At 44.0% G+C, this 21,969-nt stretch overlaps 1 protein-coding gene across 4 annotated transcripts in view; it reads left to right on the top strand.

The window, feature by feature from the left end:
- The window catches only part of DOK5 (docking protein 5), a 162,889-nt gene that overhangs the window by 43,232 nt on the left and 97,688 nt on the right, over positions 1-21,969 (top strand). For all 4 annotated transcript variants that reach the window (XM_089670707.1, XM_089670709.1, XM_089670708.1 and 1 more), the window contains exon 2: positions 17,810-17,917. In XM_089670707.1, the coding sequence (XP_089526833.1) occupies positions 17,810-17,917 (108 nt within the window). The remainder of the gene's footprint in view (positions 1-17,809; positions 17,918-21,969) is intronic.

The following is a 21,969-nucleotide window of genomic DNA, read 5'->3' on the forward strand; positions in this document are numbered from 1 at the left end:
AAATGCAATCATTTTAGTAAACATAAAATGCTAAATAAATTTTTTTCATCAGCAGTATATAGCAGTCTTATGACCTTTATTAGTGTCCATCTGAGCACTGGTTAATCTTCTAGGAGAAGTTTTCATTCTACTCTGGCTGCATGACATGCAACATGCACCCTTCCAAAGAAAAAAAAAACTCTCTAGCAATACACACCAAACTGAGCATGTGAAGACTTGCCACTGCTGCTCTAACTATTGGTAGATTGATTGGGGACAGTAAAAGAAGGTCAGGATGACCCTAAACTTCTTTACAGGGCTTTTTTTTCTCAAGAAAATAGATGCAGGTCCTCCCTCCTTCCAAGTCATCCTTTTTTTCCTCCGAGCACCATCCCTTCGTTCCACCCCCAACCCACCTCCCAGTACCACTCCTTTTAGAGAAAACAGAGCCAAGTATAATTTTTTAGTGCTAAGTAATTTGTATGGAATTTGTTAATGTTAACAAGAAAAGCAGTAAAATAGATTTTCTGCAGCTCCCAGCAACAATAAATCCCCTCATCAACAATAGATTCCCTCATTAACAATAAATCCCCCATCAACAATAGATTCCCTCATTAACAATAAATCCCCCATCAACAATAGATTCTCCCATTAACAATAAACCCCCCATCAACAATAGATTCCCTCATTAACAATAAATCCCCCATCAACAATAGATTCTCCCATTAACAATAAACCCCCCATCAACAATAGATTCCCTCATTAACAATAAATCCCCCATCAACAATAGATTCTCCCATTAGCAATAAATCCCCCATCAACAATAGATTCTTCCATTAGCAATAAATCCCCCATCAACAATAGATTCTCCCATTAGCAATAAATCCCCCATCAACAATAGATTCTCCCATTAGCAATAAATCCCCTCATCAACAATAGATTCTCCCATTAACAATAAATCCCCCATCAACAATAGATTCCCTCATTAACAATAAATCCCCCATCAACAATAGATTCCCTCATTAACAATAAATCCCCCATCAACAATAGATTCTCCCATTAGCAATAAATCCCCCATCAACAATAGATTCTTCCATTAGCAATAAATCCCCCATCAACAATAGATTCTCCCATTAGCAATAAATCCCCCATCAACAATAGATTCTCCCATTAGCAATAAATCCCCTCATCAACAATAGATTCTCCCATTAACAATAAATCCCCCATCAACAATAGATTCCCTCATTAACAATAAATCCCCCATCAACAATAGATTCCCTCATTAACAATAAATCCCCCATCAACAATAGATTCTCCCATTAGCAATAAATCCCCCATCAACAATAGATTCCCTCATTAACAATAAATCCCCTCATCAACAATAGATTCCCCCATTAACAATAAACCCCCCATCAACAATAGATTCCCTCATTAACAATAAATCCCCCATCAACAATAGATTCTCCCATTAGCAATAAATCCCCCATCAACAATAGATTCCCCCATTAACAATAAATCCCCCATCAACAATAGATTCCCCCAATAACAATACACCCCCCCCATCAACAATAGATATCCCATCAACAATAGACCCCCTGCAACAAATTGCCCTCCCCTGCAACAATAAATCCATCCCAAGAACAATAAACTTCCGCCAGAAACAACAGATCTCCCAGCAGCCACCATTAATAGACCGTCCAACAGCCTCCGTCAACAGTAGATCCCTCCCGGCAACCACTGACCCCCCCAGCAACATAAGACCTCCACCCAGTAACAATAGACCCCTACCGCAACAATATAGCCACCCCAGCAACAACATATCCCCCAGCAACCAGCATCAATGGACACTCCAGCAGCCCAGCACCCTTTGCCATTACATACATTTATTGGAGGTGCCAGAACTGCGCTCCTGATTAAAAACGGCCCTGCTTCATAGTATATGTGCCAGAGGCTGCCTTATCATCCCTTCAGACTGGACAGCAGGTGTGTGCTCAGTCCTTACGGCCTGTGACACCATCAGGGTTATGAGCCACCTTAGCTGGATGTCAGGCAGCGGGATCCATGAGGAACAACCTGTCTTCCAAAAGTATCATTGGGCTGAAACAGATTGAAGACCTCCCAAACACAACGTCAAGGCAAGCTCAGATGAGGGGAATGGCATTTATGCTGAGGCTCCCCTTCACCTCAAGAGATAAATAAAAATTGTTAGTGGGGATTCATTTTAAAGAAGTCACCTTCCTAGTCTGCAGAAGATACTGTTGCTTAGTTACTACAATGGTGCTCCTTCTTTGAAATCTGTCACAATACGAGGAACATTTATGGTCAACGTCTCAAGAGCAGACCTTACTGAGCATGAGAAATCTGACAACTTGGATTAACATTCTGCAAGCCTCAGTAAGTGTAAAGATGTTTTTTTTTGTAAAAATATGAACTACATATGTAAAGAGCTTGACAAATAATCGTAGCTCATTCATTGAGTCAAGCAGAAAATTCTACCTCGGGCATAACTTCCTGTTTTGGGACTTAAATCCCTCTGCCACGCTTTCCTCTGCAATCCTCTATTGTAGTTCTGCTGAATTCTGTATAAACCAATGTACTCCTTATATCACACAGGTTTTTATATTGCTGCAGGAAAAGTGGTGATGAGAGGAAGTCATTGGTGTAGTCAAATCTATGTAAAATCAAGAGATAAAAATGAAAGAGATGAAATCAAGAGATAAAACCTTTGTCATGTTTTTATTGGTCCCTGCATCCTTTCTCGGGAGATTCAACCTCCCTATGTGATTCTGGATACGGCTGTCTCCAGAAGAGAACAGGATGGGAAATCCAAAATTTGTTACAGGAACAGAAATACAGAAAGAATATTCTAATGATGACACTTGTTTGGGTGACACCTATCTAAAGAAAGAAATGCCCTTGTTTTACAGTGATCTCATCTTTCTTACTGCCGTGTCTCTGGGAAGCTGAAAAAAAAACAAACCAGAGAGGGGTCTTAACCGTTCCATACTTTATCCAAAACTAAAATGAACAGTTTGGTCTTGTGTTCCCTTTCTGGCTGATGTTGGATGTATTTTATTTTAGAAATAGTAGAGTGTTGTACCCACGGATTTTTGTCTAAGAGAATAGGTGAAGGCACCCACATCCCCTCCCCCCCAGTACAGAGCTCTCTCCCACCCACCAGTACAGAGCCCCCCACACAAAACACAGGGCTCTCCCTCCATGCCGCAGTACAGAGCTCCCCCTCACAGTGCAGGGCTTTTCCCAATCTCACCCCTTCCCACCCAGTACAGAACTCTCTTCCCCACCCACCAGTAAAGAACCCCCCTCCACAACTCAGAGCTCCCCCCAACTGTACAGAGCTTTCCCTTCATTCCTCCGCTTCCCACTCAGTACAGAGATCTCCCCCACCCCCCAGTACAAAGCTCCCTCTCACAGTACAGAGCTTTTCCCCCATTCCTCCCCCTATCCTACCTAGTGCAGAGCTCTCCACCTGACCCTTCCCTCACACAGTACAAAGTGCCCCCCACAGCATGGAGCTCCCCCTCCACAACATTACCTTGAGTACAGAGCTCCCTCTCACAGTACAGAGTCCCCCCCTCCATTCCTCCCCCTTTCACCCAAAAAAGAGCCCCCCCCACAACCCCTCCCTCACACCCTACAACACCTCCCCCAGAGCTCCTCCCACAGTATAGGTCACTCCTTCAATGCCTTTCCCTCCAGTACAGAGCTCCCTCTCACAGTACAGGGCTTTCCCCCCACCCCCCAGAACAGAGCTCCCCCTCACAGAATAGAACATTCCCTCCATTCCTCCCCTTCCCACCCAATACAGAGCCCCCCCACACACACACCCTTGCCTCACACAGCACAGAGCTCCCCCAACAATATAAAGCACTCCCTCTACGCCCTTCCCCCCAGTACAGAACTCCCCCCCACACACACACCCTTGCCTCACACAGCACAGAGCTCCCCCAACAATATAGAGCACTCCCTCTACTCAATTCCCCCCAGTACAGAGCTCCCCCCCACCACAAACCCTTGCCTCACACAGCACAGAGCTCCCCCAACAGTATAGAGCACTCCCACTACTCCCTTCCTCTCAGTACAGAGCTCCCCCCCTTCCTTCACAGTACAAAGCTGTCCCACCACTCTCCTGAGAGTGCTAGGTAGAAGTCCTTGGCGAGGTCTGCAGGAGAAGCAGTGAGGGTGATGCTGCTCAAAGAAGCCCATTGTCACTGCTAAACAAAGAAGGCGGGAGAGGAAGTGAGCAGTGCAGAAACATTCTCTACCAGCTTCTGTGTTTATCACTGACAAGTCAGTGAGGACAAGGCAGCGCCAGAGGTGAAAGAACAGAGTACTGACGTGTTTCAACTGAAAAAAAAGCCCTGGCAGTATCATGTTAGCCATCGACTCATGCAGAAAGTCTGAAGTATAAGCCCTGGCAGTACCATGTTAGCCATCAACTCACGCAGAAAGTCTGAAGTATAAGCCCTGGCAGTACCATGTTAGCCATCGATTCACACAGAAAGTCTGAAGTATAAGCCCTGGCAGTACCATGTTAGCCATCGATTCACACAGAAAGTCTGAAGTATAAGCCCTGGCAGTACCATGTTAGCCATCGATTCATGCAGAAAGTCTGAAGTATAAGCCCTGGCAGTACCACGTTAGCCATCGACTCATGCAGAAAGTCTGAAGTATAAGCCCTGGCAGTACCATGTTAGCCATCGATTCATGCAGAAAGTCTGAAGTATAAGCCCTGGCAGTACCACGTTAGCCATCGACTCATGCAGAAAGTCTGAAGTATAAGCCATTCCCTTTATGGGCTAACTTGAGTTATTAAGGATTCAAGCTTTCCGGATAACTCTGATCACTTCATTAGAAATGAATGAACATATATGGTTACATATTCTTTCTGATCTCTATGAATAGTAAGTTGGCCTGGACTTGTATTATGCTAGAATATTGTCTCTCTGAAAAATGTGTTAATCTTTACCATCCTAGAAAGTTGTGAGGTATGCTGGCAGCTGAAGGGTCATCGCTGGTAAAGTCTCTGCATGCATCAGATAGAGATGTGCTTGAATTAAATGCTTTGTGGGTTTCCTCCAGGTACTATGGTTTCCTCCCATACTCCAAAGACATGCTGGGAGGTTAATTGGCTCCTGTCTAAATTGTCCCTAGTATGTGTATGTATGAATGTGAGTCAGGGACCTTAGATTGTACACTCCTTGAGGGTTAGGGACCTTAGACTGTACACTCCTTGAGGATTAGGGACCTTAGATTGTACACCCCTTGAGGGTTAGGGACCTTAGATTGTACACCCCTTGAGGGTTAAGGACCTTAGATTGTACCCCTCGAGGGTTAGGGACCTTAGATTGTACACCCCTTGAGGGTTAGGGACCTTAGATTGTATGTCCCTTGAGGGTTAGGGACCTTAGATTGTACGCCCCTTGAGGGTTAGGGACCTTAGATTGTACGCCCCTTGAGGGTTAGGGACCTTAGATTGTACACTGCTTGAGGGCTAGGAACCTTAGATTGTACGCCCCTTGAGGGTTCGGGACCTTAGATTGTACGCCCCTCGAGGGTTAGGGACCTTAGATTGTACGCCCCTCGAGGGTTAGGGACCTTAGATTGTACCCCTTGAGGGTTAGGGACCTTAGATTGTATGTCCCTTGAGGGTTAGGGACCTTAGATTGTACGCCCCTTGAGGGTTAGGGACCTTAGATTGTACACTGCTTGAGGGCTAGGAACCTTAGATTGTACGCCCCTTGAGGGTTCGGGACCTTAGATTGTACGCCCCTCGAGGGTTAGAAACCTTAGATTGTACGCCCCTCGAGGGTTAGGGACCTTAGATTGTACGCCCCTTTAGGGTTAGGGACCTTAGATTGTACGCCCCTCGAGGGTTAGGGACCTTAGATTGTACACCCCTTGAGGGTTAGAAACCTTAGATTGTACGCCCCTCGAGGGTTAGGGACCTTAGATTGTACACCCCTTTAGGGTTAGGGACCTTAGATTGTACGCCCCTTGAGGGTTGGGACCTTAGATTGTACGCCCCTTGAGGGTTGGGACCTTAGATTGTACGCCCCTTGAGGGTTAGGGGCCTTAGATTGTACGCCCCTTGAGGGTTAGAGACCTTAGATTGTACGCCCCTTGAGGGTTAGAGACCTTAGATTGTACACCCCTTGATGGTTAGGGACTGATGTGAATGTACAATGTAAAGTGCTGCGTAAATTGACAGCACTATATAAGTACCTGAAACAAAAAAAAAAAAAAAAAATTCCTTTCTCAAAATGCTCGCCTCCCTGGTTCTTGTTTATGGGTGGCTCCGTCCCCTTACAAGGTCCCGTAGAGCCGCCTCTTGTGCAAGCCCCCAGCTGACACTACAAAGGAGCTATATGTCTCCTTACATCCACAGCAACTGATAGCTCCAGTAGAAAGCCACTCCCCAACTCCAGCTCCAAGCAAGTGATGGACAGTGGCTGGAGCCTGTGGTGTCCCCAATGCATTGTGCATGTAAAGTACACGGGGGGTTGATTTACTAAAGGCAAATAGACTGTGCACTTTGCAAGTGCAGTTGCTCCAAAGCTTAGTAAATGAGGTGAAGCTTCACTTTGGAAAGAGTACTGAGTCAAGGACAATAAAATAACAGCATTTTTGCTTGTACGTGATTGGATGAAGGCAGTCAGCAAAGCTTGCCTAGGGCAGCACAAAACCTAAATACACCACTGCCCCTCCCCCGGCCTCAGTTGTTGGCAGCAGAGAGAACAGAACTACAGATCCTGCACCTCTTTGTGCAGCTGCAGCACTCCCTGGTCTCAGCATTCACCAGACTCTGGCAGCTGACTCCAGTCCTCCTCTAGTCCTCCTCCAGACCCTGCACTTTCTGCTTCCCAGCTCCGCCCCCCTCCTCAAACAGCAACACATATAAAGGGGGGCGCAATGTGATGTAAGAGACGGTGGGGGACTCTTGACTTCTGATGGTGGGGGGACTTTTGACATCTGATGTAAGGGGAGGGATGGGGTACTGTGGACATCTATTCTTACAGATTACAACCGACCCTCCGAGGGCAACCATAACGCTGATGTGGCCTGCGATGAAATTGAGTTTGCTACCCTTGCTGTACAATATCACATGTTGCGTTTTTCCCTCATTAAATGTCACTCATACAAATGGATACAGGGTTTACAACATCGGAGGCATCACATTCTGTTCTGCACAGAACATCTGATTGATTAAATTGTAGTTTTTGCAGCCTTACCTAGCCAGGAGCTGCCAGGAGAATAATTGTAATATGATATTTAAGTAAACCAGTCATCGCACTATATATCTTGTGTGTATTGGCCTGGAGAAGTACAACGAGGGGAATTTAAAGGAGGGGCTGCGGACGTGAACAGCAATCCTAAACGCCTTTAATAAGCCGCTATGTACATTCTGCTTTATTAAATGTAAATGGATGTCAGTAAGTGAAAAGCAGTAATGTAGTACAATTTAATAAGGAAAGGGAAGCAGCTTTTCTCATACTTCATTGTGAAAGCTACTCGATAGAAACACAGTTTAAAGTTTCGGTTTCCAAGACTCTTTTTTTTTTTCTAACTAGAACTCTGGCTTAAAAAAAAAAAGCAATTTTTAACATTAAATAGAGCAAATACCTAAATGAGGAAGTGAGGAGCACATGGTGGGGGGGGGCAGAAGATTGTTAGTATGGGAGTGACACAGGGAGCAGCCACTAACGTGAGAAGGACAGGGATAGCCTTTCCACTGGTTGCACCAATAAGCAGGTTATGTGTATGACCGTACCTGAGATGGAGGTTGCAGAACACTTCCTGGCAGCTAACAGACATTTTTTTGAATATGAAGTTCAGGTATGGTGTTTTTTACATAGTTATATTACTGCAGCTTGGATTATATCTTACCATACCATTGAATATAAATGCGGAATCTGATTCTCATGAAAAAAAAAAATCTATTTATTGCATGTCCAATAGGAATAAAAAAAAAGATCCAATGCCCAAAAACCTGCTAGCGCATTTCAGCCCTTACAGGCTTTAGTCCATACCATACCAGTGGGCACAGGGATGGCCCAAAGTGATGGCAGAGCAGGGGTGGACTGACAACTCATGGGGCCCCAGGGCAATAGGGGATCATGGGGCCCCTGTGTCCTCGCCCACACCCAAAAAAGCCTATGAAAAAGCCAATGAAAGGTACCAGGGGCATCTCATGGGGCCCCCTACTGACCCTGGGTCCTTGGGCAGTGCCCGAGTGCTTGAATGGTCAGTCCGTCCCTGCCTGTGGGAACCCCAGGAAACCAGGAAATCACTGTATTTGGCACCTCTACTACAGTAATCTCCACTATCTTCTGGGTCCCACGCATTTCAGCCCTTACAGGCTTTAGTCCATACCATACCAGTGGGCAGGGGCAGACTGACAAATCATGGGGCCCCCGGGCAATAGGGGATCATGGGGCCCCTGTGTCCTCGCCCACACCCAAAAAAGCCTATGAAAAAGCCAATGAAAGGTATCAGGGGCATCTCATGGGGTCCCCTACTGACTCTGGGTCCTTGGGCAGTGCCCGAATGCTTGAATGGTCAGTCCGTCCCTGCCTGTGGGAACCCCAGGAAACCTGGAAATCACTGTATTTGGCACCACTACTACAGTGATCTCCACTATCTTCTGGGTCCCGTGCCAATTGGCTACCCTGCTGCATTGAGAACACAGGAGGTTGGCCACTTGGCATGGGTACCATTTAGGGGACACTTTTATTCAATGAATACAATGCATACTCTGAACGAAATGAGGAGGTGCGGCGGTGATGTTACAATCTCATCCAACCAGAGAACACTTTACACCATTGAGAAAAGTGTTCTCTGAGAGATGCTAGTGCTGAGCGAGTGACCTACTGTGTTCATTAAATTGTTACTAAACCCACAACAGTACAATCAATCTGTAGATGCAGTAAAGCATCCTTGTTATACTCACTGTGGAACCTTTGCATTTTGTAAAAAGTCGGTTTGATCCTATTTTTGCTGATCCTCCCCTTCTTCTACTGTCCCCAATCCATCTGCTGATAGTACAGAGCAGCACTGGCAAATCTGCACATGCTCTGTTTCATGTGTATTGTTAGAGGTTTTTTTTTGGGAGGGTGCATGTGATCAGCACTGTCAAGACAGAGGGTCAGGGGTCATGCAGCCTCACAGGACAGTCAGAGAAGACTGAAAACTCCTACAAGATTACCCAGTGTTCTACTGGACACTGATAGAAGTCACAAGACTGCTATATACTGCTGATGAGAAAAGGTATTTAGCAGTTTATATTTACTAAAATGATTGCATTTCCATGTACTGTGTACTGTGGGAGACCAGATATAGTGAATGCAGGGTCCGGGGAGAGCAGATGTAGTGAATGCGGGGTCTGGGGAGAGTGGAAATAGTGAATGCAGGGTCCGGGGAGAGCGGATATAGTGAATGCAGGGTCCAGGGAGAGCGGATATAGTGAACGCAGGGTCCGGGGAGAGCGGATATAGTGAATGCAGGGTCTGGGGAGAGCGGATATAGTGAATGCAGGGTCCGGGGAGACCAGATATAGTGAATGCGGGGTCCGGGGAGACCAGATATAGTGAATGCAGGGTCTGGGGAGACCAGATATAGTGAATGCAGGGTCTGGGGAGACCAGATATAGTGAATGCAGGGTCTGGGGAGACCAGATATAGTGAATGCAGGGTCCTGGGAGAGCGGATATAGTGAATGCAGGGTCTGGGGAGAGCGGATATAGTGAATGCAGGGTCTGGGGAGAGCGGATATAGTGAATGCAGGGTCCGGGGAGACCAGATATAGTGAATGCGGGGTCCGGGGAGACCAGATATAGTGAATGCAGGGTCTGGGGAGACCAGATATAGTGAATGCAGGGTCTGGGGAGACCAGATATAGTGAATGCAGGGTCTGGGGAGACCAGATATAGTGAATGCAGGGTCCTGGGAGAGCGGATATAGTGAATGCAGGGTCTGGGGAGAGCGGATATAGTGAATGCAGGGTCTGGGGAGACCAGATATAGTGAATGCAGGGTCTGGGGAGACCAGATATAGTGAATGCGGGGTCCGGGGTTTAGTAACACTTTAAACAGTAGGGCAGTCACTCCACACAGGTCCCAGAAGCTAGTGGCGATCACTGGAGTAGCGGTGCCTATGACAGTCATTTCCAGCTTCCACTAGGCCCCCACAGGTATGGTATATACATAGCTCTACTGGCCTAAGCTGGAGCAATGTAACTATGTAAATATTATCCGTACCTAAACTTTAATTTTAATCAACACACTTTTGGATTGAACTTGATGTCAACTGTCAAGAGAAACATTCTTCTTGTTCCTAGGGGGTCTATGTATAAATGTTTTCATGCAAGATTTATGTAACTTTTACCCAGGATTCACATGTTTTCAATGCAGTCCAATTAGAAAAATGTGTAAATTCTGGGTGACAATTGTGTGACTCTTGCATGAAAACATTTCTAGATAAATATATTCAATTTTTTTTTCTCAGAGAATAGATGCCGGTACTCCCCCTTCCCTGTCACCCCTTGCCTCCACCACCTACCCACCTCTGAGCACCATCCCTTGGTACCACCCCCTACCCACTTCCAAACACCATTCCTTGGTACCACCCCCTACCCACCTCCAAGCAGCATCCCCAGTACCAATCCCTACCCACCTTTCAGTACCGCCTCTTTTAGAGAATACAGAACCAACTATAATTTTGTGGTGCTAAGTAATTTGTATGGAATTTGTTAGTGATAACAAGAAAAGCAATAAAATAGGTCCCCTGCAGTCAACAGCAATGGACTCCTCAAACAACAATAGGTACCCACAGCAACATTAGACCCCCCCCCCAGAAACAACAGACCCCCTAGCAACAATAGGTCCCCCAAAAAAAAGATGAGTTTTCCATCAGTTTGCATCAGTTTTTACATCCACTACCAATGTAAAAACGGATGCAAAACTGGACCGTTTGTCCATTTACATCTGTTCCATTTTTCTAACGGAACAAAAATAGGGCTTTGATTTGTTCCAAAAAATGGATTTTGATGGATGCGGATGTAAACGGATTTAAATGAATAATCATTCATTTACATCCGTTTTTCCATAGAGATGCATTGATGTCCGTTTTTCATCCATCAATGGAACGCCCATGTAAAAGGGGTCTTAGGAGAGAGAGATGCAAGGAAGCTTTGGGGGGGTTGGAGTTGGGGTTGCACACTGTTCATAGCCCACCCCTGAACCCTGCATTCTATATGTAGAGCAACCCTAAACCCTACACTCTGTATGTAGAGAACCCCCAAACCCTGCATTCTGTACATAGAGATCCTCAAAGGGACTGGCAGGAACACCAGGGATTTCACACCAAGGAAGCAATACAAAGAGAACAGGATACTTCTTCATACAAGTACATGGAAGAGCAGGAACATATCAGGAATAGGAAATGTTGGGTTTACATATTCTTTAATGACAGGTTCTATGCTAAAACTACCCAATACAAGTAATCTATTCTGGAACGTAACTGCTGCTTGAAGAACATCTACACAAATCCCAATTATCATCATTCAGAGAGTCCCGTGTTCCTCCTTCCAGTCCGCTCTTTCATTCTGTGGTATAATTTGGGTCGGGCGGGGAACTTATAATCGAACAGTCCGTGCCTTCAGGTCAGCAAGTCACTAGCTAGACAAAAAGGCAAGTCAAGAATCTCATCCTGTAAATCCTTGACAGAGATCCACAAATTGCGATAAAAAAATGAAAGGATTTTAATATAAAAGCCAACAAAAGCAAGAATCGCTGAATGAAAGAAGAGACTTCGTCTCTTTAGAGGAAGTTAAACCTTCATTTTAAATGAAAAAAATCACTTTTAACAAAGGCCGTCTTCTTCAGGCCATAATGATAACATGAATGAATCTCTGCAGTCTTCTCTTTCAGAAGTGCTTTTCCCTCTTTTCTTTATGAGCGATCACTAGGCAATAAAAGCTCGGAATAGAGGAGCAGAATATATTTGAATTAACCTTGCTGGCGGCATATAATACGGGCCAATCTATTTTTGTAAATCGTTACCTAACTCCAACAGCTGTCGTATTTAGGAGTTAGCTTGTAGCGGCAGAAAGCATATTTGGCGTACGTTAAAAGGAAAAAAAAGACAAAAATAAAAGCCATACATATTCCTAATGTATAAAATACTTGGTAATCTTTCTTTTTCTTTTGTTGCTTCTTTTCCCTTTTCCCTTCCCCTATTATTGCACTTTCCTTTCCCTTTCTTCTCTTCTATACTTTCCTCTTTCTATTTACCATTCCTATTCCCTTCCTTAACCTTTTCCTTCCTTCTCTTATCTCTCCTGTTCTTACCTAAGTTTTCTTTCCTTTCCTTATTTCCTTTTTTTCTTCCTCCCTTTTCCCTTTCTTTCATTCTCCTTGCTTTTTCTTTTCCCTTTTCTTCCTCTTCTCCTTTCTTTTTTGCTTCCTATCCCTTTAGCTTTTCCTTTCTCTTCCCTTCCCCTTTCCTTTTTCCTATTCCCTTCATTAACCATTTCCCTTCTTGCTCTTATTTTTCCTGTTCTTGCATTCTCTTTTTCCTTTTTTTCCTTTCTCTTCCTTTCCCCTTTTCCCATTCCTATTCCCTTTAGTAACTATTTCTTTTCCTTCTCTTATCTTTCCTTTTCTTACATCCTCTTTCTTTTCTTTCCTTTTTTTTCCTTCCCTACCCTTCCCTTTTCCCTTTCCTTCTACCTCTCATTTCTTTTTTTCTTTCCATCCCATTCCATTGCTTTTCCTTTTCCTTTCTCTTTTCGTACCCTTTTCACTTTCCTATTCCCTTCATTAACCATTTCCATTACTTTTCTTATCTTTCCTGTTCTTACATTCTCCCTCTCTCTCTGTCCTTGTTTTCCTTTCTTTTCCATTTCCCTTTTCTTGTTCCTATTCCCTTAAATGACTATTTCTTCCTTCTCTTTCCTTTCTTCCCTTTTTCTTACATTTTCTGTCTTTTCTTTCCTTTGTTTCCTTCCCTTTTCCTCTTTCCTTTCCCTTTTCATTTCACCCTTTCTATCCTCTTCCCCTTTCTTTTTCCTCTTTTCATCCTTTCACATTTTCTTTTCTTTTCCTTTCCTCTTCCCCTCTCATTTTCCCATTCCTATTGAGTTCCTTAACTTTTTTTTATTCCCCTTTCTTAATTTTTCTTTCCTTTTTCTCTTCCTTTCTATCCCCTTCCTATTTCCTTTCCATTTCTTTCCCCTTTTCTTTTTCATTTCTTCCCCTTCGTGTTAGCTTTTCATTCCTCTTTCCTTTGTTTTTTGTTTTTCCGTTCCTTTCCTTCTCTCTTCCTGTCTTAATTTTTATTTTCCCCCATTTTTATTTGGCTTTCAAAACTCCTGCATATCTCAATCAAATTGTTGTTTTTTTTTTTGCTTTAGAATCTTTAGATCATATCATGCTTCTGTTGGTGATATGTGACAGAGATAAAGAAGCTTGCTACCAGGGTTAAAGATAGCAAGTCATGGTTCCACAGTGTGCAGTTCTGTCAGATTTTATTAAGGCTTCATGTTTAATTTCCTGATACTGTATATACAGTATATATATTACAGTTCAATAGTATTGGCCCTAATGATTGTTTTAAAATAACAAGATATAAACTGGAATTCCCTGTTAATCGCTGTTAAAGTAGTATGAAGAATAAAACAGGAGCGGGGCCAATAGGTGCCTAATCTCGTTATCACAATCTAAACTGCCCCGTAATCTAGATAATTTGTATTGATCATCCTGTGCATAAGTAGAGAATCAACAATAGATGACAATATCCAGAATAAGCAAAGCTGCGAGGTTAGGGCAACAAAGCAGCGGAGACCAAGCTCCTTCTCTTGTGTGAGGTCCATTGATTAAATCTGCCGGGTAGCGGGAGTAATCCATTTATGAATCAAAGGTCACATGACCCGCACATGGCTCAATACCCCCCACTTGTATGAACGCAGCAGTTCCTTAATTAAACAGAAGTGCGTGTGGATCAAAGTTAGTTTAATGCTCAGATAGGTGCATCTCAGAATTCCAGAGATATCCAAAGTGGCAGGTTTGTCGATACTAGTCCCAAAATAATATGTCCCACTTTATTATTCTGCTACTAATGATCAGTCTGCTTTCGATAACAATTTGCATCAGTGCATATAATAATATTTGCATACACCTCTAAAGTGAACAGCCATTCAAGATAAATGATACCATAGGAGTGTGACTTACTTGACTGTGAGCCCCTCCTGTTGGTGACGTTAATTAAAATTCTATTCAAGTATACATTCTTAACTTAAAGTGGTTGTAAACCTATGAAATGAAAAATGAGCAAAGCACATCCTCCTAGTGTGTACTTGCCTCAATCCAAAGCTTCTAGAGTGGTTCCTATCTGTTCTTACTTCCCTCTTCTATCTGCATGACACACCTCTGACAGGTTATGGGTTATGCCGACACCGCCAAACCCATGGGATAGCCCTGCCCTACCTCCAGCACACAGCCTTAGCTGTGCATGTTTCCTTATGAGGCTGTGCGCGGTGGGGGGAGGTGTGTCCATTCCCTCTACTTAGGTCTCAGATTACACTCAGCTTCCTGCTCTATGCTGTGCTGTGTGTGACATGAGATCCCTGCCCCCTGCTGTGTAAAATGTATGCTTTACGAGTATATAGAGGAGAGGCAAACAGGTACAACATATATATAGAAGGATTTGTTTCCTCTCTGTGTATCACCTGAGGCCAGTCACTTCACTGGGTATATGGAAAGGTTTACAACCACCTTGAAAAGTTTGTTCTTTTACTCTCAGAATTCTCCAAATTACTTTTTTTTTTCTTGCTGCTGTAATTTGACTTCCTCGTAGAGGGTGGCTACTTTTGTTCTCCATGGACCCACTGAATGTTGGAATGTAGGCACCCTCTCTTGCTTGATCCTAAGATTGACTATGTGTTTATAGTGTGTATAAAGCAGTGCATGGGACTGCTACTAATGTGTACCACTCATTCCAGACAAATGAAAGTGAGGGGGGAAAAGGAGAGGTAATGTCCTCTATGAGCTCCCGAACAAGAAGGCAGAAAAACACAGTACGAAATTATTTAATGAAAAATAGCTTACAGGGCCAATAGGTAGTGTATGTGTATGGATTATTTTTGGAGGACAAGGATATTGCTTGCTGTCACTTTAAGCACCACTCATCAGACATCTCTCTGCTGTCACTGAAAAAGGGAGGTCTTTTTTCTCTTCAGGGGTGGGGTTGGTCAGGATATTCCATATTTTTTTAGTAACTAAGAGAAACCAGCATCAGAGGGTGCACAGAACAGGCCTTTCTGAGCCCTGTGGTGTCTGATTTAATTGGGATGTTTAAGAACAGGTTCACTTCATCGACCATCTCTACTCCACCACCTCTGGGAATGTCCCACTATCGCTATCTTTTGGAACAAAGTAATAGCTTATATTGCAACATTACATACAATAAAACTGCCTAAAGACCCACTGATATGCCTTTTTGGCCATACTGTGCCAGACGCACCGTCCTCATCCTCTACCATACCACGTCTACCGAAATGGTCCCATATATACCCATTGGTGGCTCGTAGAGCGACTCTTCGAGCTTGGATACAACCATCACCTCAATGCCTCCTCACCATCAAGAAGGCTCTTTTGTCGTTATTTACATTGACGAAGGTGGACACTATTGCTCTCAACTTCCAATCTACGAAACGGTTCTTTGTCCGTTGGAGATGCTATATGGAATATTCTTTTTCCCGTACAGAGCTCATGTTGCATATGCAACCTTTCCAATATACAGACTGGTAAGTGAGAGCGGACCTTTCTAATTCCCTGGGCAAGCTAAGATTCTTGATTCCCAACCGCCCCTTGACTTTCCAATATACAGACTGGTAAGTGAGAGCGGACCTTTCTAATTCCCTGGGCAAGTTAAGATTCTTGATTCCCAACCGCCCCTTGACTTTCCCCTTTCTACAGCATCTGGTCTGCTGGTGTCCTCGTTCACCAGGAACCCATGACCTAACCATGTCAGGTCTAATTCCTCTATTGTGCTTGAGGTCTCCCCATGATTTCTAATTGATGATATGTTGAGAAGCTTCCACTCCTGAGGGTACTAGTAGATAATAGTATTTATCTGGCTGATATTTGGCTCAACAAACCACTTGTTCTTCGATTTCCTTTCTTTTTTGTGATGTTGGACTGTTTTTTCTTTGTTTTCTGTTTTTTTACCCCACTTCCTACTATGTCATATCTGACTGTACTGCTTCATGTAGACTGTTAAACATCTGTCTGTGGCCATCATGGCAAATACTGTACATGTTGTTTTGCCCTAGGCAACACTAAAATTGGGCGCCCTTCCCCCCACCACCTCCACCACCAGCACCCCCCTGGCCCCCGCCACCACTAAAATTGGAAGCCCACTACCAGCATCCCCTGCCCCGGCGCCCGCCACTAAAATTGGGCATCCATCACCAGCACCCCCCCCTCCCGACCCCCACCGTTGCCACTAAAATTGGGTGCCCCCAAACCTCCCACCTCTGCCACTAAAATTGGGCACTCCCTACCACACAAATCCCCCCTGGCCCCTACCGCCGACCGCAGAGAGAGAAAGTTAGTCAAGCACTAACTTTAACCTCTCCGGAGCCAAACCCAGTGTCTTCCTTCCTTGTGCAGGAAGCTTACACCCTCCAGCCTCCTCAGATTCTGTGGCAGAGTCTGACCCGGTCCTCAGGCGGTGCTGCCCCTCCAAAAATTGCCGCCCTAGGCAAATGCCTGATAAAGGGTGTTATTTTATGACAACTTCAGGGGCTCTCTAAGCCACACTGAATGGTCCTGATAAACACAGTGGGGGGCCACACACCAGAGTGGTGTCTGTCATCTACACCAGCCTTTCTCAACCTTCTCAACACAGAGAAACCCTTGAAGTAACCTTCTGGTCTCAGGGGATACTGCTGAAAAATGACTATATCTACAACTCATGGTACATTAGTGTGATGATCGCTAAAAAGATGAATGGTGTCAGTGGGAACCTATGTGAGAAGCAGAAATTGCTCATTGCCCAAGGAACTCCTGGCAACCTCTGGAGGAACCTTGGTTGAGAAACCCTGCTCCACACCATTTCCAATTTTGTGCCTCCACCCTCCTCACTCTGTTGAGCCAATCACAAAGCATTGCACAAGTGATGATCTGAATGGATCAGCAGTGGGAGGGGGGCGGGGGCACAACACTGGAACTAGTGTCCATTATGGACACTGCTGTGATGTATCGAAAGCTGGAAGTGTGGCTCCCCTCTGTACATATCTCTGCAGACTTCTGAGAGCTCCTGAAGTAGTAATAGAATAACATTGTTTATATGTTAATTACAGATGAAAAAAACCACATAAATTGCTTTACCTGTGGTTGGGCTCTACATTAGAGATTCTTTTCTTTCTTTATGATCAAATCTTTGGGGGAATGAATAAAAGCTGATTGTTTTAATCACCCCTGCCAGTGTTAAGTGGTTTGTCTCTTCCATGCAAACTGATATATTCTGCTGGAGAGCTTGTGCTTCTGAAAAACAGACTTGCTAGCTGGATCACCTAAAAAAGGAAACTGATGCAGCCATGACATGTAAGAATTGGTAAGCTGCAATATAATAACTGTTTTCTTTTGGATGTAATGCCTTTTTATTAGGAAAATCTCCTGGCGTTAGCTTTCCATGGTGCTGAAACTTTATGTACAGTTGTACAAATCTGGGGTGTGAACAATAATAAATGTAACCTATAGGTGATCTCATCCAGACCTTTGACTCCGCGGTGCTGTTTTTCTTTGCAGATCTATCAGAGGTGTTGGTTAGTATTCAAGAAAGCATCTAGCAAAGGGCCAAAGCGTCTGGAGAAGTTTTCTGATGAGCGAGCCGCGTATTTTCGATGTTACCATAAGGTAAGTGTTAAATATAATTCAAAATGTGCTCTTCTGTTCACACGGCTTCATACTTTACTGGGTACGCAACAGAGGGCCACTTAAAGTGCAACTCTGGCTAAAACATATTTCTTAGTTTTGGATAGAGTGGTGAAGGGTTAGAGCCCCTGTTCGGTTTGTACTTCGGTACAGTGGTTTGTACAGGGTAGCAATATACTGGCAGCTCATTTCAAATTATTGGGCTGCCTTAACCCCCCTGGCGATATTCCCAAGTGTAGCTCGCGGTAAAGTTTGAGCACCAAAAGGGGTAACAACGAGCTACACTCGGGAATACACTGCAGTGTTGCTTCGGGATTCCCTGCAGCACTTACCTTGTTCTGCGCTCCTGCAATGTCCCCCTGCAGCGTCTCCGGCCAATTCCGGCATCTGTCTTCCGGGTTCCGTTCCCTGCGAGCGTCGGGACGTACGGGGGCCGGAACTGGCAGGAAATTAAAAAATTTAAAAATGTGACATTCACTAAATACACTAAAATCTGATAGAATTCTATTACTGTATCAAACCATTTCACATACATTTTGTCCCGAGTGCTTTGTCCTGTGCCCTGCCTGCAGACTGAGAAATGTCCATGGTGTCCAAAAAGCGTCCCTTTAGGTCAAAAGCGGTTTTAGACCGGCTAGAGAACAGCGATAGTAAATTAGAACCACTTGCAGAATTGAGTGATAATGATTGGTGGGGGAAATTCGTCATCAGACACTGAAAACGATTCTGTGACTGAACTCAGCAATGTGCGAACTTGGCGCTCTATTTCAGATTTCAGTGTTTTTGGTTTGATTATATTATTGAATTAAATTTATTATTATATTATTATTTTTTATGATTATTTATTATATTATAATTTATGATTTCGTGTTTCAAGTTTTATCCTACTCGGGATGTTTACTAGACTCTTGTTTGGGCAGATTTCAGTGAGTTATTCCTAAAAATTACAGGCCTACAATAAAAAAACAACATATTTCCATGCAAAAAAATGGAGGGAGGTTAATGCAACACACGTCAATGTCCAAAGTACCACACATGAACGTGCTGATGATAACTCTCTGCTACAGACCATTGTCGCTTGTCCTGGCCCTGCATGCCATTGCCAACATCCTCCTGCTGAGTATTGCCAGTAGCCTGGCTGTCATGCAGAAGGGAAGTGGTGGGATGGCACTGGGTGCAGCACTGAGAGATGCTCTTCCATGGTCAGTGTGGCTTTGGGAAGCTATAAGGTACAAGAGAGCTGAAGCTACAGTTGGGCTTTTAGTTTGGACCCCAAGTTTGCTGATCATATGCAGAATATATCATTTCTCTGGCTCAGTGACTCCGAAAGTTTTCACATCTTAAATTTAGCATGCAAGCCTGGGAGTATTTTAAAGAGTGCACGACCAAGGAGGAACACATTTCTTTCAGCTGAAGTGTCTTTTATAGTTCATAAACTGATGGCACGATCATAAATCCCGGGCGTACATTAAGCAGCTCACATTTACAGCCATTGGCATGCTAGTGACAACTCGCCAGCGACAGCATGACTATACAGGGCAGAGACATCCACACTTGTCTCCATATGTTGGTCCATCACTGGCCAGATAAGTGAGGCATCCCTCTTATGCCGGCCATAGATGGGTCGAAAATCGATTTTTCGACCCCAAAAAAAAAAAAAATCGGCTGATTTGCGCACCGTTAGTGGGTTAATTGGTCGGCCGTTTTTCTGGGTTTTTGCACATTTTTTTTATCGGGAATGTTGGAAAATTTGGGGCCGATTATGACGATCGGCCGATTTTTCCGGCAAAGATGGGCAAATCAACCGATCGTTTTACTGATAAAAAATCTGTGCATGAGCCGTGCCCTGCAAGAAGAAGAAGAAGGATTCCAGTCCGCTATTATATTTTAGATGAAAAAGTCTTGCGGTTGCAACAAATGTATCCATTTGTATCCAAATAAAAACATCTGTATCCAAATAAAAACATTGTAATCCAAATAATGTATTACAATGTTTTTATTTGGATACAAATGGATACATTTGTTGCAACCGCAAGACTTTTTCCTATAAAATATAATAGCGGACTTGAATTATTCTTCTTCTTCTCCTTTTTCTCCTTCCAAAATAAAGGAATAGAATAGATTCAAACTCGAATAGAAAAGAAAAGAATAGTAAATAAAGGAATAGAATAGAAAATAAAATAATAGAATTGGAAAAAAAAATAGCATAGAACAAAACGGGAAAAATATAACCGTCTTCTGAAATTTGAATAGAATAAATTCAAATTCGAATAGAATAGAAATGAAAAGAATAGAAAATAAAGGAATAGAAAATAAAATAATAGAATATAAAAAAAATAGAGTAAAATAGAAAGAATATAACCGCCTTCTGAAATTTTAGTAGAATAAATTCAAATTTTAATAAAATAGAAAAGAATAGAAAATAAAGGAATAGAAAATAAAATAACAGAATATAAAAAAAAATAGAATAGAATAAAATAGAATATAACCGTCTTCTGAAATTCTAATAGAATAAATTCAAATTCAAATAGAATAGAAAATAAAGGAATAGAATAGAAAATAACAGAATAGAAAAAAAACAATAGAATTGAATAAAAATAGAAAGACTATAGCCGTCTTCCGAAATCTGAAATTTGAACGCCGATTAAAATTTTTTCGCGTTCGAATAAATGAAACTAATTCTGAAACTCAATTCAGCAAATTTAACTTAAAATTATTGAAATACAAATCAAAACAAAACAAATGTGTTCATTCTGCACATGCCTAGGGAGGTTCATTCAGACAGTGAGAGAGAAACGCATGGAAATGGGAGTATTTCCTCTCCTGCATGGGATCTCTTGCCAGCAAGTGTCATTGGACAGCAGGATAGCAACACCTCGCTCATCCCACCAATGAGTGATCGAGGGATGCAGACGGGAGTGTTTCCTTCGCTCCATGAGCACGGCATAGATCCCTGGTCAGCAAGTGTCATTGGACAGCAGGATAGCAACACCTCGCTCATCCCGCCAATGAGGGAGCAAGGCCTGCAGACGGGAGTGTTTCCTTCGCTCCATGAGCACAGCATAGATCCCTGGTCAGCAAGTGTCATTGGACAGCAGGATAGCAACACCTCGCTCATCCCGCCAATGAGTGATCGAGGGATGCAGACAGGAGTGTTTCCTTCGCTCCATGAGCACGGCATAGATCCCTGGTCAGCAAGTGTCATTGGACAGCAGGATAGCAACACCTCGCTCATCCCGCCAATGAGGGAGCAAGGCCTGCAGACGGGAGTGTTTCCTTCGCTCCATGAGCACGGCATAGATCCCTGGTCAGCAAATGTCATTGGACAGCAGGATAGCAACACCTCGCTCATCCCGCCAATGAGGGAGCAAGGCCTGCAGACAGGAGTGTTTCCTTCGCTCCATGAGCACGGCATAGATCCCTGGTCAGCAAGTGTCATTGGACAGCAGGATAGCAACACCTCGCTCATCCCGCCAATGAGGGAGCAAGGCCTGCAGACAGGAGTGTTTCCTTCGCTCCATGAGCACGGCATAGATCCCTGGTCAGCAAGTGTCATTGGACAGCAGGATAGCAACACCTCGCTCATCCCGCCAATGAGGGAGCGAGGCCTGCAGGCGGGAGTGTTTCCTTCGCTCCATGAGCACAGCATAGATCCCTGGTCAGCAAATGTCATTGGACAGCAGGATAGCAACACCTCGCTCATCCCGCCAATGAGGGAGCAAGGCCTGCAGACAGGAGTGTTTCCTTCGCTCCATGAGCACGGCATAGATCCCTGGTCAGCAAGTGTCATTGGACAGCAGGATAGCAACACCTCGCTCATCCCGCCAATGAGGGAGCAAGGCCTGCAGACGGGAGTGTTTCCTTCGCTCCATGAGCACAGCATAGATCCCTGGTCAGCAAATGTCATTGGACAGCAGGATAGCAACACCTCGCTCATCCCGCCAATGAGTGATCGAGGGATGCAGACAGGAGTGTTTCCTTCGCTCCATGAGCACGGCATAGATCCCTGGTCAGCAAGTGTCATTGGACAGCAG

The sequence above is a fragment of the Staurois parvus genome, unplaced genomic scaffold (genome assembly GCF_062004578.1).
Source record: "Staurois parvus isolate SC_StPar_1 unplaced genomic scaffold, SC_StPar_1.0 ptg000093l, whole genome shotgun sequence".
Lineage (NCBI taxonomy): Eukaryota > Metazoa > Chordata > Amphibia > Anura > Ranidae > Staurois > Staurois parvus.